The 18291-nt window shown below is 42.9% G+C and overlaps 1 protein-coding gene across 3 annotated transcripts in view; it reads left to right on the forward strand.

Moving 5' to 3' along the window:
- Positions 1 to 17407, forward strand: part of LOC122933398 (serine/threonine-protein kinase 38) — a 66602-nt gene extending 49195 nt beyond the window's left edge. For all 3 annotated transcript variants that reach the window (XM_044288370.1, XM_044288371.1, XM_044288369.1), the window contains exons 8-14: positions 283 to 385; positions 1892 to 1953; positions 3385 to 3502; positions 5566 to 5689; positions 5827 to 5922; positions 11092 to 11186; positions 14949 to 17407. In XM_044288370.1, coding sequence (XP_044144305.1) covers positions 283 to 385; positions 1892 to 1953; positions 3385 to 3502; positions 5566 to 5689; positions 5827 to 5922; positions 11092 to 11186; positions 14949 to 15079 — 729 coding nt within the window. In that variant the 3' untranslated portion in view covers positions 15080 to 17407. The remainder of the gene's footprint in view (positions 1 to 282; positions 386 to 1891; positions 1954 to 3384; positions 3503 to 5565; positions 5690 to 5826; positions 5923 to 11091; positions 11187 to 14948) is intronic.
- Positions 17408 to 18291: the final 884 nt, after the last annotated feature.

Genomic DNA, 18291 nt, shown 5'->3' on the forward strand with positions numbered 1-18291 from the left:
TAATGATTCTCTATGGGGACAAGTGATCGCTGTATCGATCGCTTGTCCCCTTACTGTGGAGGTGATTGCTGCATGTAAATACAACCTTCATCTCTGCTGACGATCTGACCGTTATCAGGAAAGTTTACTTTGTTCCCGATAAGCTGCCAGATAATCCGTACATTTAAGAGGACCCTTAGTGACAGCAACCTTAGGCTGAGAATAAATGTTTTTATCTCAAAAGTATTGTTGTTGGATGACTGAAAGCTAACTTTTTTATTTTCTTCCTGAAAATGATTTAAGGGGCATGTAAAGCTGTCTGACTTTGGACTGTGTACAGGGTTGAAGAAGGCCCACAGGACAGATTTTTACAGAAACCTTAACCACAGTTTACCAAGTGACGTTAGTAAGTATACACATTTTTGTTTTTGTAATTTGTAATGTACACTCCTTTTACTCAGAGGTAGTGTTGAGTGAATCGATGCAGAATTCGATCCCAAGTTTAGGAAAAATTTGATTAGCCGCAAAGCTGAATTTCCTCGCGCTTCATGGTAAAGAATCCATTTTTCCTAAAATGGTGGCTGGAAATTAAAAAAATAAAATAAATTATACTCGCCACTTGATTACGGAGAGGCCATCCACTCCGTCTTGACTGAAGAAATCGGTCATCAGTGATGATGTCACCGTGCGTGGCCAGCGTGATCACGTGTGACATCATCACACTCGCCGCAGGTTTTTTGGTGGGTTTTCTTCAGTCAAGATGGGAGTGGACAGCCTCTCCGTAAGATGAGGCGAGTAAATTTTATTTTTATTTTTTCTAACACCCCCCCCCCCCCCCGAGGACCTGAATGTGAGTTTCAGATGCTGTGAACAGCATTGAACATTTGAGGGGTTAAATGACGGGGGTCGCCCCGCTCCATACAATGAAAAGCAATTGGTGACATAGTAATTCGTAACAAATCTTATTTCTTGACGGAGGTTCGGCGAAGCTGGCAAATCGAATTTTTTTAAACTTCGCTCATCACTAGTCAGAGGCATATACAGATCTCATAGGGTCCCATAGCAAAACTTAGTATGGACCCCCCTATTCTACCCAGTATCCCACTAAACGCATGTCAGACACCTCCAGACAACACTGAATGCAAAGCACGACGTCCGAGATTTCTGACAAATTTATTAAGTGAAAAAATTGTAATAAGAAAAAGTTCACCCCTTCACCTTACCTACTTTATTTGACTTCTATGTCGGAAAAAAGGGAGCAGGTACTTGATAAATACGGTGCTTGGTCTGAACACCGTGTTCCTTAACACATTTACACCATAAAACTAGTATAAATACATCACTAAATCTCCTGCTTGTCTTCACTTAGTATATTATAAAATTGTCTGCCTGCAGTCACCTCTAAGGATAGAGGAGTGTGTAAGAATTTATACAATCCCCATTGACTGCAATGCAAAAAATGTCTTTGCGCTTTGCTTCCTGTAGTGGTGGCTGCATGAAAATGCAGTGCTTTTATGTTTGGAAGAGAATAAGTTTAGCGCTATATACGAGGATACCAATGGAGGGAAAACTTTGGGGTGATTTACCAGACTGGCGTTTTACGCTGGTCTTTAAAATCTCCTTCAATCATGGAGAATGCGCCCAATTTATGACGAGGAGCACTCCAGCAGTCTGTGTGCCAGAATGAAAGCTGCCATAGATTTCTGTCTTCATTTGCGCTCTAATAAAACTGTATATTTTTTACTCCTTGAAAACCCCTTTAAAAAATAGCGCTTCGTAAGATGATGCTTTGTAGGACGCATTTACATTATTATATCGAACCTCTTTTAATGCAACATTTACTACCACAAGACGTTTTGTATTTTATAATCTACAGTGTTTTTTACATTCTTACATTTTCATTTTATTGTAGATTTTCAAAACATGAACTCGAAGAGAAAAGCAGAGACATGGAAACGAAATAGACGACAACTGGTATGTTAACTGGTGAATTCATTGTTTATTCCGATCACATGTCAATTCATATTATTGTCCCTCCAGCTGTTGTAAAACTACAACTCCCACAATGCCCTGCTGTAGGCTGTTCGGGCATGCTGGGAGTTGTAATTTTGCAACAGCTGGAGGGCCGCAGTTTGAGGATGCCTGGCTTAGACCCTCGAAAGCAGATATATGTTGCCTGCGATCATTCTCTCTTAGGCCTCTCGCACACGACCGTATCCGTATGGCTTTTTCAGTATTTTGTGGTCTGTTTTTTGTTTCAGTAGTGTTTCCGTTCCATTTTGCCGTTCCGTTTTTCCATTTGGTTTCTGTTTGTGATCCGTTTTTTGCGGATCGCAAATAGAAACAGACGCATACAATAATGTTTAAACAGTAAGTACATAAAAAAATTAGACTGGGCGTAACATTTTCAATAGATGGTTCTGCAAAAACGGAACGGATACGAAAGACATACGGATGCATTCCGTATGCATTCCATTTTTTTTTTTTTTTTTTGCGGACCCATTGACTTGAATAGAGCCACGGAATGTGATTTGCGGGCAATAATAGGACATGTTCTCTCTTTATACGGAAACGGAATGCATACAGAGTACCTTGCGCTGTTTTTGCGGACCCATTCAAATAAATAGTTCCGCAAACTGAATCCGCAAAAATGGAACAGAAATGGAAAAAAATAGCATCTGTTAGATTTCAGTTGCCCTCGAACATTTCAAAGAAACATTCACAAGGTCAACAGAACGTCCCACTGTGTTGTATCTCTTTTCAATTACATGATGTTTTGTTGGCCGTTCAGACAGAAAGGTTACCGGGCTTCTCCACTTTGGACAATCCCTACTTGTAAGAAGGGTGTCTTGATCCTAACGCCCCCTTCCAAAGATGAGGGTCCTTGCAATTAATTGTAATCTGTGGTAAAACCTGGCAGTAAGAGTTTGATTTCCCTGCAGCACCACCACAGTGGAAATGAAGAATTAGACGATGTCCATTGGCATCTATGGGCTGTCTAAGTAAGAGCGAGAGGCACTCTTTATAGCCACTCTTCACAGTGAGATAAGGGTCTTGAACAGGAGATCCTCTCTCTGCCCCCCCCCCCCCTCCCCAATAGTGTATGAAATAGGTTTTCTAAATTAAAACGAGAGCAGTGCGTTGTGGAGCTATAAACCTCTGTCTGGTCCAGACGCAACCAGCAGAAGATTGAACGTTTTTTTTAAGGTTGTATCAATTTCTATTTCTATTCCATTTTTCCTTGTTGTCCTGCAGTGTGCACCTCGGCATTCACATGGCCCCTTCACCCGGTGTACAGCCCTCGAGCCAATAGACAGTAGCATTTCAATGAAACACAATATTATTGGGACAGCACTAGAAAACACATTTTCTTTTGGTGTTTAATATATTATTTTTATCTTTTAGGCATTTTCGACTGTGGGCACTCCAGATTATATAGCACCTGAAGTTTTCTTACAGACTGGCTATAACAAACTCTGCGATTGGTGGTCGTTAGGAGTCATAATGTATGAGATGTTAATTGGTAAGTCTTTAAAGTGCCTTAATGTTTAAAGGGGACATACTTTCCTTGTGATAGGTACTGCCCGCATCAATTAGTAAAGCCGATCGTTTGATTAATGAAGGTGATTCTAAAGGTCACTTCACTTGGGAGGACTTCATCCTGAAACGAGCACCTTTCAGCCATGAAAAGTTGATAGGTGCTCCTTTGAAAATCATTTAAAATGAGCTGATGCAAACTGTAATGGGGACAAATGATCGTTCGCATGATTGTTCACCCCCCATGTAGTTTGCAGCACATCTCCAGTTTATACTGGGAATGTGCTACTGACCATGATGATTTCTAGGCCCACATAAAAGATGTGATCAGTCGACAAACCAGCATTTGCTCTTTTGTTGGTTAATGGCTGCGCTCAGCTGATTATGGCCTATGTAAAAGGACCTAAATCTTTTGCTACATTTTTTTTAAAACCTATGGATATGTGTGAAAAAGAATATTTGTAATATACTTTATTATTTAATTTAAAAAAAAAAATTTTTTTTCCCCCTAGTGAAATTGTACTCTGCTGTATATGAAAGTATGGATACCCCTGGGGGCACACAGCGCTGTACAGGCTGAAGCATTGCTGCGCCTTCCTGTATCGGCCCTGCTTTACTAAAGCTTGGCATAGATGTGCTACAGTATGTCAGGCTTTAGCAGAGCAGGCACAGGCAGAGAAGCGATGCAATATGTAAGCTCCTGCTCTCGCTCCGCTTAGCTAATTGCCTGCACAACCACATCGGTGCAGGGTATTAGCAGCGCGGAGCAACCGCAGGGCAAGTGCTCACATAGCACATCGCTCCTCCTGCCTATGCCCACTCTGCTAAAGCCTAGCATAGGCTACTTTCACACTAGTGGCAGCCTTCTCCGGCCGGCTGTTCCGGCGGGTGAACAGCCTGCCGGCTCCGTGTCATAGTTTTATTCCGGCATGTTTGCCAGGCTGCCGCCATATCTCCGGCTCGCCCTAGTTATAGTCAATAGCATGCATGCACTAGCGGCAGCACTGATCCGGCAGGCTGTTCACCCGCTAGTGTGAAAGTAGCCATAGTCTATCTATGCCATGTTTTAGAAGACGACCTGGATCCAGGGCAATCCTTACTACACATTGCTATATGAGAGTACGGATACTAAAATGCAATGGGTATCAGAATTTCGCTAGGAAAAGTAAAAATAAAAAAAAAATTAAAATAAAAAACATTAGAAATATTCTTTTTAGCACATTTTTGGTACACGTTAAGGGTACTTTCACACTTGCGGCAAGCAGTTGAGTCGCCGTGCCGGATCTGGCAATCCGGACGCAAACTGATAGCATTTGTCAGACGGATGCGAATCTGTCTGACAAATGCATCGAAATACCGAATCCGTCTCTCCAGTGTCATCCAGAAAAACGGATCCGGTATTTATTATTTTTACATTTATAAAGGTCTGCGCAGACCAGAAAACCGGATCCGTTTTGCCGGAAGACTTAATGCCGGATCCGGCACTAATACATTTCAATGGAAATGAATGCCGGGAAGTTGTTCACAATTTTTGTCCGTAGATGAAACTGCAACATACTGCGGTATTTTCTCCGGCCAAAAAATGTAAGCGGGACTGAACTGATGTATCCTGAATGGATTTCTCTCTATCCACAATGCATAGGGATAAAACTGATCAGTTATTTTCCGGTATTGAGCCCCTAGGACGGAACTCAATGCCGGAAAAGAAAAACGCTAGTGTGAAAGTACCCAAAGAGGTGGTTGGCCAGAATTAGACCATTACTGTTCTTTAATGAATTTATTAAATGCATTGTATGTTGCATATTTACTCACAGGAATTCAGAAAAGTTTTTTGTTCACAAATTATATTCCAAAAATATGTTGTATGTGCTATCAAAGCAGCCTGATTTATATGATGATGAAAATGTGATGTCACCCTTATGCTACAATACGTGTGTTATTGCTAATTATTATACATGTGCCACTTATGAAGGATTCGGAAGTTTAGCTTACTGACCCCACAGCCCTGAGGAGACGAGGCACATTTACCTTTTCTTTCTTCTTATAAAGGCTATCCTCCATTTTGTTCTGAGACACCCCAAGAGACTTATAAGAAAGTTATGAACTGGAAAGAAACATTAACATTTCCTCCAGAAGTTCCAATATCAGAAAAAGCAAAGGACCTTATCTTAAGGTAACTGGTCTTCAGAAAGGATGTATTTTTCCATATTCCTTTTCTCTTTGACACCGTATGTGTGAAGGACTACTAAGTAATGTACCTTTTTCTCCTTTACATTGCCCTTATTAATATTAGTTAATATTGTGTTTCAGATTTTGTTGTGACTGGGAACAAAGAGTTGGGGCCTCAGGTGTAGAAGAGATAAAAGCAAACCCTTTCTTTGAAGGTGTTGACTGGGAACATATAAGGTATGTTTTTTGTTCTTTTAAAAGGAACCTGATGCTTTGAGTGCAGTCCAATCCTCTAGTCTCATATCATTGAGCAGGGATACATTATATGGATAAACTTATTTGGACAAATACACTTTACACTTACAGGAGCTTTTATGACATTCCATTCTAAACCCATAGGAATAAATATGGAGTTCGTTCCCCCTCTTTTTCAACTAAAACAGCTTCCACTCTTCTAGGAAGGCTTTCTACAAGACTTTGGAGTGTGTGTTTGGAGGAATTTTTGTTTGTTCATTCATTCAGAACATTTGTGATGTCAAACACTGATGTTGGACAAGGTGGTCTGGGTCAGTCTTCATTCTAGTTTATCACATAGATATTCGATGGGGTTGAGGACAGGGCTTTGTGCAGACCAGTTAAGTTCTTCTACACCAAACTCTTCCAACCATTCCTTTATGGACCTTGCTTTGTACACTGGGGCGCGGTCATTCTGCAACAGAAAAGGGCCTTCATCACAGTGTTACCACAGAGTTGGAAGCATACAATTGTCCAAATTTCTTGCTATGCTGAAGAATTTATATTTCCATTCACTGGACCTAAAAGGGTCCTTTTTGCTGCCAAGAGCCATTTGGATATCTGTAACATCGGTCAGGGGTTATACAAAATTCTCAACGTAAAAATTTGATGGCTATATTTGGTCAAATGTATAAGTGACTTAAAGAGGACCTTTCACTAGAATAAAACATCTAAACTAACTATACAGACATGGAGAGCGGCGCCCAGGGATCTCCCAGCACTTATTATACCTGGGCGCCGCTCTGTTCTCCCGGTCCACCCAGGGGAACCTGCCGGCGTCTCATTCTCCCATGCTGTAGCGCTGGCCAATCACAGCGCTCAGCTCATAGCCTGAGAGGCTTTTTTTTCTCTCAGACTATGAGCTGAGCGCTGCGATTGGCCAGCACTACAGCATGGGAGAATGAGACGCCGGCTGGTTCCCCTGGGTGGAGCCTAACTATGAAGATACCGGAGGCTATACCGGGAGAACGGAGCGGCGCCCAGGTATAACAGTAAGTGCAGGGAGATCCCTGGGCGCCGCTCTCCATGTCTGTATAGTTAGTTTAGATGTTTTATTCTAGTGAAAGGTCCTCTTTAAGGATAAGTTTCAGAAATTGCACTTCAATAAAAATAAATAAATCTAGAGAGCTGTATTTTTGCAACACAAAATTGCACCTGTACTATATATTACAAATGGTACAGGCGCCATTTTGACCACATATAGCAGTCTAATTTTTAAGTTGAGCCTCAGATCTGCCCCCCACCTCCATCAGCCACCTATCAGACCCCCCCCAGCCTACATCAGGCTCAGATCAGACCCTCCCGATCCTTAGATCAGACCCTCCCCATCCTTAGATCAGACCCTCCCCATCCTTAGATCAGACCCTCCCCATCCTTAGATCAGACCCTCCCCATCCTTAGATCAGACCCTCCCCATCCTTAGATCAGACCCTCCCCATCCTTAGATCAGACCCTCCCCATCCTTAGATCAGACCCTCCCCATCCTTAGATCAGACCCCCCTCCCCTGCCTCAGATCATCTCCAATCAGACCTCAGATCAGACATTTAAAAAAAATAAAAAAATAAACTTACCTCTCCAGCTCTGAACGGCGCTGCCACTTGGCAGATTCACTTACCCTCCCTGGTCGTTTTCTTGCTGCACTGTACTGTGACCTGACAGTCATGTCATAGTGTGCGTCTACGTGCACTACGTCATGACACTGTACGTGTCAGCGTGGGGCTGGAAGAAGACCGGGGAAGGTGAGTACAGCTAGCAATGCGCTGTTCTCACCTTCCTGTGCCTCCTGCTTGCTAATGACCGGTCATTAGCATTTTCACAATATGTTTTGGCAGGGGGCCGGGGGCCACATGAAATTGTCCCGCTGGCCGCAGGTTCCCCACCTCTGGTTTAGGCCAACCCCTAAAAGACAACCCTATGGCATTATCCATCTTCCACAAAACTTTATAGTTGGCACAGTGCAGTCAGACAGGTAACGTTTTCCTGGCATTCATCAAACCCAGACTTGTCCATCAAACTACCAGATAGAGAAGCTTGATTTGTCACTCCACAGAATGTTTCGATTGCTTCAGAGTCTGGTGATTGCATAGTTTACACCACTCTATCAACTAATTTGGTGATTTAAGACTTTTATGCAGTTGCTTGGCTATAGAAGCCCATGCCATAAGGCTCCCGCAACAGTTTTATGCTGATGTTAATGCCAGAGGAGGTCTGCAACAGTTAGTCCGCAGCGTTGGTAACTTTTATGCACTTGGTGACCCCACTCTGTAAATGTATGTGGTCTTTTATTATTGGCTGAGATTATGTGGTTTCGTAACACTTCCACTTCTCAATACCACTTACATTTGAACATACAATACCTAGGAGGAAGAAATTTCTGAAACTGACTTATTGCAACAGGGACATCTTATTACAGCGCTACACTAGAAGTCAGTGATCTCTTTAGAACGACCCATTCTTTCACAAATGTCTGTAAAGGCAGACTTCATGGATAGGAGCTGGATTTTATGCTCCTGTGGTGAAGGGGCTGGATGAAACGCCTAAATTCAGTGATTAAGAAGTGTGCCCCAATACTTTTGTCCATAAAGGGTATTTGTAGAAGCAGATTCTATATAACTTGTAATTTATTTATTGAAAGAGAACCTGTCAGCTCCTGTCATATCTGTTTTTAGATATGCTTGCATTCTCCATGTAATAACAATTCTGGAGCATCTTTTCATATAACTCTATTTCTATATTATTCCTTCTAGAAGTTTATAAATTAAAGGGGCTGTCCGTACTAAGAGCTGAACCCGGACATATCCCCGTTTTCACCCAGACAGCCTCCCTGATATGAGCATCTGAACATTTCATGCTCTACTTTAACTTTAATCATTGCTTACTCTGTCTTTGCTCCGGTAACAGCAGGCAGTGCGGGCGGGCGTCGCTCACTCACTGACGTCCCACTAGGCGGCGCAGGTGCGTGACGTCAGTGAGTGAGCGCCGCCAGCCCACACTGCCTGCTGTTACCGGAGCAAAGACAGAGTAAGGTATCCAGTAAAGAGATCAGCAACGATTAAAGTTAAAGTTACTGATTTGTTTATAAATGTTCTCCTGTGAGTGGCGCGGCCCTGTATATTCTAATCCCCAGGCAAGAGGTTAGAATATACCATCGGATTTGAGTTTTCACGATCTCACTGAGATCGTGAAAACTCAATGATTTACTGTCAGTCCCTCCCCTCCTCCTCTGTTCTCATTGGTGGTCAGCGGCAGCCGCGCACAGTGGGGAGGGAGGGACTCCCTCCTTCTCTACTGTGCCGGCTCAGGAGAACATGGTGCGCGCAGAGAGCGCGACCATATCACGGTCCGTCGATATAGGCGATATGCACAAAATCCATATCATGGCACAAATTTATATCGCCTATATCTCCTATATCGCCCACCCCTACTCTGATGCTTTCCTTTGCCCAGCACTGAATCATGCACGGAAAAGGCATTTTTTGGCGATCCAGTGACGTACCATTCTCCACGGGGAAAGCTAGGCTGAGGCTTCCGCCTAGCAGTGAGCACGGTGACGTCACCAGCACAAATGGGCGAGCTTTAGCACTGCCCTAGCCTGTAAAACAGCTAGGGCAGCATTAAAGCCCAGCCATTAGAGCCGGGGATGTCCCTGGCAACACTGCTAGGCGGAAGCCTCAGCCTAGCAGTGTAAAAACATAAACAAAAAATGCTCCAATGCTTTTATCGGGGGGCTGCCTGGGTGAAAATGGGGATATATCTGGTTCAGCACTGAACCTGGACAAACCCTGTAGTTGCCAGCTGTCTGCAATAAATGTCCATCTGGGAGTGTGTCCCCTCACAGTCTGATAACACGCAGATGGACCTTTTATTGCAGACTGCTGGCAGTTCACTCATAAACTTTTATGGGGAATAATAGAGGAAGAGCACAACATAGTTATATCAAAAGTTGTTGCAGAATTGTTATTACATGAGGAATGCAAGTGGTTACTAACACAGGCATGACAGGAAAGATGGCAGGTCCTCGTTATATCTCTGGTCATTCTATGTTTGAGTCCACTGGACAGGCCCACTCAGTAATTGATGGCTATCTCTATGCACACTCATTGAGTCTGCCCATTGGATTACCAAGCCCAGGTGATCAGAGATTTAAATTTATAAATTGCACACTATTTCCCACAAAACCATAAATTTTGTCTGATCAGCTCCTTCTGCTCTATAACGTGATGTATGGAGACCAGACGCTGCTCATCCTGACAGTTCCCTTTAAAGTGGTTGACATTTCGATACTGATGACGTATCCTTTGGATAGGTCATCAGTATGTGATCGGTGAGGACACCCCGAATCCCCGCTGAGTGAGGACACCCCGAATCCCCGCTGATCAGCTGTTTGCCCCTGTAAACACCACGGCCTTCTCACAACTTTTCCTAGGCCATTGACAACACATTCATCGGTCATGTGGCCTAGGAGCAGCTCAGCCCCATAGAAGTGAATGGGGCTGAGCGCGATACTAAGCCACTGGTATGGCACTGTGCTTGGTAAGCTGCGAGAAGGCTGCAGAGCTCACAGGAGTGCTGGTGCCTTCTGATACAGCTGATCGGCGGGGGTCCTGGGTATTGGACCCCCACGGAGCAGATACTGATTAAAATATCAGAAAACCCTTTTAAGTTTACATACATCATTGAATATCTTTAAATATATCTTTGAGTCATGTCAATAGATATTATTGATGAGGTTATGTCAGCAAATAGGGGCGTGATTTTTATTATTTTTTTTTTTTCCTGATCTAAAAGACCTCAGCTTCTCCAAATTACTTTCATACTGTTTATATGAAGATAAAGTCAGATGACTGCCAGCAGCCACCACTAGGGGGATCTTACTGAAGGCTAGTTTATTGAGTTCATTGGGAGCTGTATAAAGGCATCCTCGGTAATCTTCCCCCTAGTGGCATGTCTCAGTGAGATGATAAGGAGCAGAACATTGAGCTTTACACAACAAACTTGTATTTTAGTTTCAGGATTATTTTAAAGGAAAATATGATTATTATTTTTTTTAAGGAAAAATGAACTGTTAATGTAAAATAATTTAAAATACATTTTCATATTTTCATCCACAGGGAAAGACCTGCTGCAATACCTATTGAAATAAAAAGTATTGATGACACCTCGAATTTTGATGAGTTTCCAGACTCTGACATTCTTAAACCCATGGGTGAGTTTCTAGGATGCAGGTAGTGTCAGTAGGTTTTCAGTTAGCAGTTAATTTTATTTAATGGTTTTATATCTTTAGATGAACATTCAAGCAAGCGCCACATTGTCATTCTTCCAGAATCTCTACCCTTCATATACCGATTGCTCTTAGTGTTTTTGCCAGCAAGTGCAAACAGCGGCAGGTTACAAAAACATGTAAGGCCCCTTTCACATGGGCGAGTTTTCCACGCGGGTGCAATGCGTGAGGTGAACGCATTGCACCCGCACTGAATCCGGACCCATTCACTTCAATGGGGCTGTGTACATGAGCAATGCTTTTCACGCATCACTTGTGCGTTGCGTGAAAATCACTGCAAGTTCTATATTCAGCATTTTTCACGCAACGCAGGCCCCATAGAAATGAATGGGACATTTTGAAAATCGCAAGCAATTGCGGTGCAGTGCGATTTTTCACGCATGGTTGCTAGGAGATGATGGGGATGAGCAACCCCGGACCCCATTAAAGTAAATTCACTTTATTATTTTCCCTTATAAATAATAGCATTCTTAATACAGAACCTGCAAAAGGACCCTGGATGTCGTAATCGCGGTTATCGCGTGGTGACGTCAGCGCAGGGCCTGCTGAAAGAAGATAGAAGAATCTTCTAGCTTCATTCAGCAGGCCCTGCGCTGACGTTACCGCGCTCACCAGGTGGTGAGTGCGATTACATCATCAAAAGTCCTTTTGCAGGTCCTGAAAGAAGACGATGCCGGCTGCGCGATCAAGCGGATGAGGTGAGTTAATATTTTTTTATTTTTTTACATCTTTCAACCCCTCAATCAACATTTTAGTAACCATTCTGTATTAAGAATGCTATTATTTTTCCTTATAACCATGTCATGAGGGAAAATAATAAAATCTACAGAACACCGAACCCAAACCGGTTCGGGTCTGGGTACCACATTCAGTTTTTTATCACGCACATGCAAAACGCATTGCATCCGCATGATAAAAACTGAGCAACGCAATTGCAGTTAAAACTGACTGAAATTGTGTGCGCACTGGGGCGGGTTTCCCGCAATGCACCCGGGACACATCCGGAGCAAACCCGGGACGCCCGTGTGAAAGAGGCCTTTTTGTTTTTAACTGAATACTTTTATTTTTTTATATATGTGTGTTTTTTTGGTTTTTGTTATTTTTTAAAGGGGTAGGCCCATCTCACACATTGGTGGTATATCACCAAGATATGCTACTAATGTCAGATAGGTGCGGGTCTGAAAGGTGAAAAACTCACCTGTCTCTAGAACGGGCATGCCAAAGCAAACGTTTGCGGGCGTTCTCTCCATTCACTTCTATGGCAGTTCTGAAAAGAGCCAAGACAGCACTCTGCTACTTTCGGCACTCCCATAGAGGTGAAAGGGGGATGGCTGCGCTTGTGCGGGGTGCTCTAGTATATGTTGGAGGCTTGTTCTAGAGAGAGGTCTGGGTCTTGGAGGTGGCACTCCCACCTTTCTGACATTGGTGACATATGCTAGTGATATACCCACCAGTGTGTGAAATCGGCCTACCCCTTTAACATTTGCGCTGTCTGCCATTTTTGCATTTAAGTGTGCGGCGAAGAATCAGATGATATTCGTCAATATTAAAAAAGGGATTTGTGAGCTCATTGTCATATATTATGTATAGGATAATAGCAGCAAATTAAGATGGCATCCAAGCTCTTCACACTGCGCTCCACCTCCTCAAATAACCAGTGATTTTTGGAAATGGAATAGACCCAGTAGAACTTGCACCTCTTCAATATGTTAGAACATAGTGCAGTGATCAGCAGATCTCTTTAGAGGTTTGCAGACATGCCTTTAATTATACTACCAAACATTTAAAAATTCTGTTAGCTTATCAGTACTCTAAAAAATGCTAACTTATTTTAGTGTCTTTAACAGCCTGTAGTAGTGAATTCCATGTAATTGTTGGTGGATCTGATTGGTAAAGTGCACCAGTACTTAAAGAAAAATCTTGACATATGGAAGGTTTTGATCGGTGGGGGTCCGAGTGCTGCCCCCCCCCCCCCCCCCAGCGATTGCCAAAACAAGGAGATGGAAGCGCTCACTCAGATCACTGTGTCCTTGCTGAAGATGGGCTCATAGACTTTCTATTGAGTGTGTCTTCAGCAGCGAGGAGAGACAGCGCTGTGTGTGATCGGTTTAGTTATTGGTAGGGCACTCTGCACTCAGAATCCACCAGTCCAAACCTTTGATATGGCACTATGCCCTATCAGAAGCTTTTTTTATATAAAGTACAGTTGCACTTTAGCGGTGATATAAAACCCTTCCTGTGGAGTGGCAGTTTTGCATACTGCAAGTGGTTTTTAGTTGATGTGCTAAAATAAAAGTTTTAATATATGCAAGGGCCGTTGCCATTACACCTAGAGGCTCCACATTTTCGGCAGCTGCCGCTCCCTCTGCACTTTGACAGGACCAGGCGTGATGATGATTTTACTGCCTGACCCTGTCAAGCAACGTGCACAGCTGTTGTAGAGACCGCTCAACCTCTAGGTGTAACAGGAACACCCCCGTTGCTCCTAGAGGCTCATTTGAATATATTAAAACTAAATTTTTCTCAGCAATGCGGGCACATATAAACATAAGACCAACACAGATGCCTTCAGCTTCTAAGCGCACATGCAACAGGTCAGCCAGTGTTATAGGTACAAACCTGCAGATTGCAGTACTGCACAGGGGCCTAGGTTTACTTATCCTGTCTAATTTGTAGACTTAGACTTTAAGTCTAAAGACTTTAGACGTAGTCTAAACTTAGAAAGTCTTAACGTGAGCGACATTTGTTATAGTGGCTGATGGCAGATGATAAATCCAGCACATCTTTAAAACGGAAGTCTAGTTTATACTACAGATTTATTAGGGTAGCTTATGGTGAAAATCTGTCCACGTACCCTGCTAATTTTGTTCCAATGCACAGAAATTCTGGCCACCAAAAACTTAGTTGGTCTAATCTGCACTACTTTTTTGGACCAGAATTGTGGATTATATAAATGTATCTAAAGGGTAGACAAAAGCTCGGCAGTTTAAAACCAGGAAATGACAGGGATGTTGTATCTGAATAATAAACACATCTAAAATGAGATGCTCCAAAATTTTGGCAATAAACAGCCTCACGTGGTGCACTTAGCATACTTAGCATAGTAAGCGTGCGCTATTGTTCTTACTTCTTTTTTTGAACAGTGGAGGTATTCAAAGGGTATTCAAGAGGCTATTTGGGGAGTTGGGCTGAAGGATAATTTACCTGGCCATCTTGTACCCTAATACCACTGGAGCTTGACAAGTAATGCAATATTAAATTCCATTTACATGTGGACGCCCTCAACTGCCCTCTTGTCGCTGACTATGAAAAGTGGCTGGAGGGTGACGGTGCCCACATATTATGGGTATTATCCGACTGGTTACGCGCTGCAAGTTCTGTATAGCTAACACAAATCCATGTATGTGACAGAACCCTGAAATCCAAATGTCTGTCCCTACAATGCTCCCCTCAGAGTGGAGGCCTTATATTATTCCTTAAGTCCTTGATTTTTTTTTGTTAAATGATGCATTATGAAGGATTTCCTAAAAAATACCACCATGCTTTTCTGAGTGTGAAAAGGAATTGTGAAATAATAATGGGTCCATTGCGCCATATATTACATTCACCATCACAGTCATAGCCTAACTTGTGTGGGTAATGGGAGAGTCTGTTTCAGCATTGGTTTATTCTGATTTCTCTCCAAAGGTGTTGCAAGCAACCATCCTGACTCTGACTTTAAGAACAAGGACTGGGTCTTCATCAACTACACTTACAAGCGCTTTGAAGGGCTAACAGCTAGAGGAGCTATGCCCACCTTTAACAAACCCAGGAAATGAGTCTATCCCGACGTGGCCTGATACTCCTCTTAAACTTGCATTTTCTTGAAATGCTGGCATGGATGGTGCTGTTGTTGCTAGAAGTGCACCACTGGAAAATCCAAGCTTCCACATTTTTATAGCCTCTGTCTCTTGGAGAATGCAACAAACTGTGAATGATCACGGAAGGGAGTCATGCTGCAGGTCATCATCCACAACCCAGTATTGGAACATTTGCCTCTTAGCACCGCAGGTCTCATCTGCAGCATTAAGGAATAGTTGAATTGTCTTGGCTGTGCTCTTCAAGTGATATGGAAGGAGGGTTACTTGGTACTCAATGAAAGTTTGACTTGACTGTATTCTGTGTGTACCTGTATGTGTCTATAGCTTTAAAAGGGTTGTGCAAGAATGGGGGAGACCTTTGGCGACACACACTTGGCAGGACCTGTAAAGGAAATATTACGTACCCGCTTTGCCACTCCTTCTCCTTCATGTCTGTAATGGGCTCCTTCAATGTAAACATCTGATTTGACATCGCTGCAGCCAATCATTGGCCGTAGCGGAGGCTTGATAGCCTTGTGTCATGGGAACTTTTGTCATGATGTAAGGGGAGTTGGTCACTGCAGCGGCCAGTAATTGGTTGCAACAATGTCCTACCAGAGGGAGCCCAGCGGGAGCATCGCAGGCCTGGAGGAGAAGGAGCGGGAAGCAGGTAAGTCATTTTTCATTTACAGGTTCAGCCAAATTGAGGGGTCTTGCCCCTCCCTTCCTCATACTTTCACAGCTCCTTTGAAGGGAAACTGTCATGAGCTTCAAAGAGTATAAAATACTGACAGGCTCCCTGTTCACAAACTGCTTCATCCGTTCAGAAAAAAAGTTTAAAAATGAGCTAGACAAGAAGAGACATGGGTGCGGCTCTCTGCTGGCTTTTCCAGGCCGACTTGATTGACCGGTCTCTCTCTATGCACAGATAATGAGAGATCTGTTAATCAAGCCAAGCTATTCAGGGAGTCGCCCCTTGTCTCATCTCCCTGTTCTCGGCTAGTTTTCAAACTATGTCTTCTATGACAGGCCACAGTATTTGAGAGTAAGAAGTAGTTGATTGTGAACCTGGAGCCTGTCGTTATATAATGCGGCCTGTGGTTATTGCACCATGAAGGTCCTGACAGGTTCCCTTTAAGAACGATGTTAGCTCCAGCTTTATTATGCACTTATACAGCGGTAACTTGCGTAGGTATGTATGATCCTTTAAGTCAACAAACTTGGTATTTGGGACCCTATTTCATGCGAGTGTGTTTTTGGACTTGGCCTATTTATTTACAGTCATTTGTATATTCAAGAAATATGTTCTTAGACATAATCACGTGTGAAATATTTGATTTTTTTTCCCCTTTATTTCTTTAAGAATGTTGTTTGCTATAAAATGGCATAAAAGTTCTTTTTTTTGTTCTTTTTCCAGTGGGATGCACAATCTGAATGTGGTGCCTTACTCATAAAAGGGCTTCGTTTTCATACGGCTGTATTTTCATTGTCCTTATGGTCTCTTTTCAGTGGATCTGTGCTATTTAAATGGTTGTCAGTGATTTCATCTCTAAGAAAAGATGGTGTTAGGGTTGTTCTAGAGTTAGAACTTTTTTGGGGGGAGAATGTGGTTGACAAATTTTTTCAAGCCTTAAAGCAAATGCATGCTGATGTTTCTCGTCAGCATCAGCAATAGATTCGCACTCAAGACCAGGGGAACCTAGTTGACTTCAGGTCACCGGAGAGATTGGTAGCCAGCGTGGGAACAAAGCCACAGTCCTAGAAGTGATCGGTAGACATGCCCATTGATCGACATTAGTACTTACAACATAAGGTTGTACTTTATTCTTAATATTCTTAAAGAGGACCTATCTCCTCTCCTGACATGTCTGTTTTAGTAACTATTTCTCTTTCCCCATCTAATAACAATTGTGGGCCATCTTTTTTTTAGAACAATACGTTGTGCCATTCTTATGTTCCTATTAGAAGTTTATGAATAAATGTCAAACTGGATGTTAGCATTTTCTGGTGTGTCCCTGCACAGTCTGCCATTGTACAATCGTTGCTGTCAGTGGCATGACTGTGCAGGGGCATACACCAACAGGTAACACCCAATTCCACACTTATTAATAAACGTCTAATAGAAATGGAATGGCACAACTTACAGTTATAAGAGAAAATGTCAGGAGAGGTGACGGTCCCTCTTTTTAATATGTTTTTGATGATCAAAGGTTTATGTTTCCTTTTTTGAGAAACTATGCTAAGACATTGGTCATACTTATCACTAAATATGTTTAAGGCTACATTCACACAACCGTATGTGTTTTGCGGTCTGCAAAAAAAAACAACTGATAATGTCATCTGTTTTTTTTTTTTTGCAGATCCATTGTGACAATGCCTATCCTTGTCAGCAAAACGGACAAGAATAGGACATGTTCAATATTTTTTGCGGGGCTACGGAACGGACATACGGATGCGCGTAGCACACAGTGTGCTGCCTGCATTTTTTGCGGACTTGTTGAAATGAACGGGTCTGCATTCCATCCCCCCAAAAAAACTGAATGGCTCCTCCTGACTAGCCCAGCTAACGTTTCACGATAAATAAAATAATATGCTATAGCATGCTTTAAAGGACATCTTGTCTAGGTAAGTGCAGGGTACTGGAGGTGATACATAACTCTGTCCTTGCTGTAATCAATAGAGTGCTGCAAAAATGAACTTTGAATGTAGTGAGCACTGCTTCCTCAATGTACTGTGTAGGACCACAGGCTCCAGTGCTTGAAGATTGGTGTATCAGCAGCTCCACAAACCCTCTGTAGTGTCCGACCTGGAGACCACCACAACAGTCACAGAAAGGCTGTGGAGCTACTCCTACAATGATCCTGAAGCATTGCAGTCTGAGGGCCTGCTCCTACTCCACTTGTGGAAGTGGCACCCGCTGCATTCAGCGTTCATTATTACAGCACCCGATTGATTAAAAGCAGGGACAGTTATGCGTAAGCTCCTGTTTTCTGCCCCTACCTATGTCTGTCAGCAGTTTTGCATCAACAAAACTCCTGACAGACTCCCTTAAAGGGCATCTGTTAGCAGATTTGTACCTATGAAACTGGCTGACCGGTTGTGCTTGGCAGCAGAATGCATCTGTGTTGGTCCCATGTTCATATGTGCCTGTATTGCTGAGAAAAATTAAGTTTTTAAATGAGCCTCTCCAA

This window comes from Bufo gargarizans, chromosome 3 (genome assembly GCF_014858855.1).
Source record: "Bufo gargarizans isolate SCDJY-AF-19 chromosome 3, ASM1485885v1, whole genome shotgun sequence".
Classification (NCBI taxonomy): domain Eukaryota; kingdom Metazoa; phylum Chordata; class Amphibia; order Anura; family Bufonidae; genus Bufo; species Bufo gargarizans.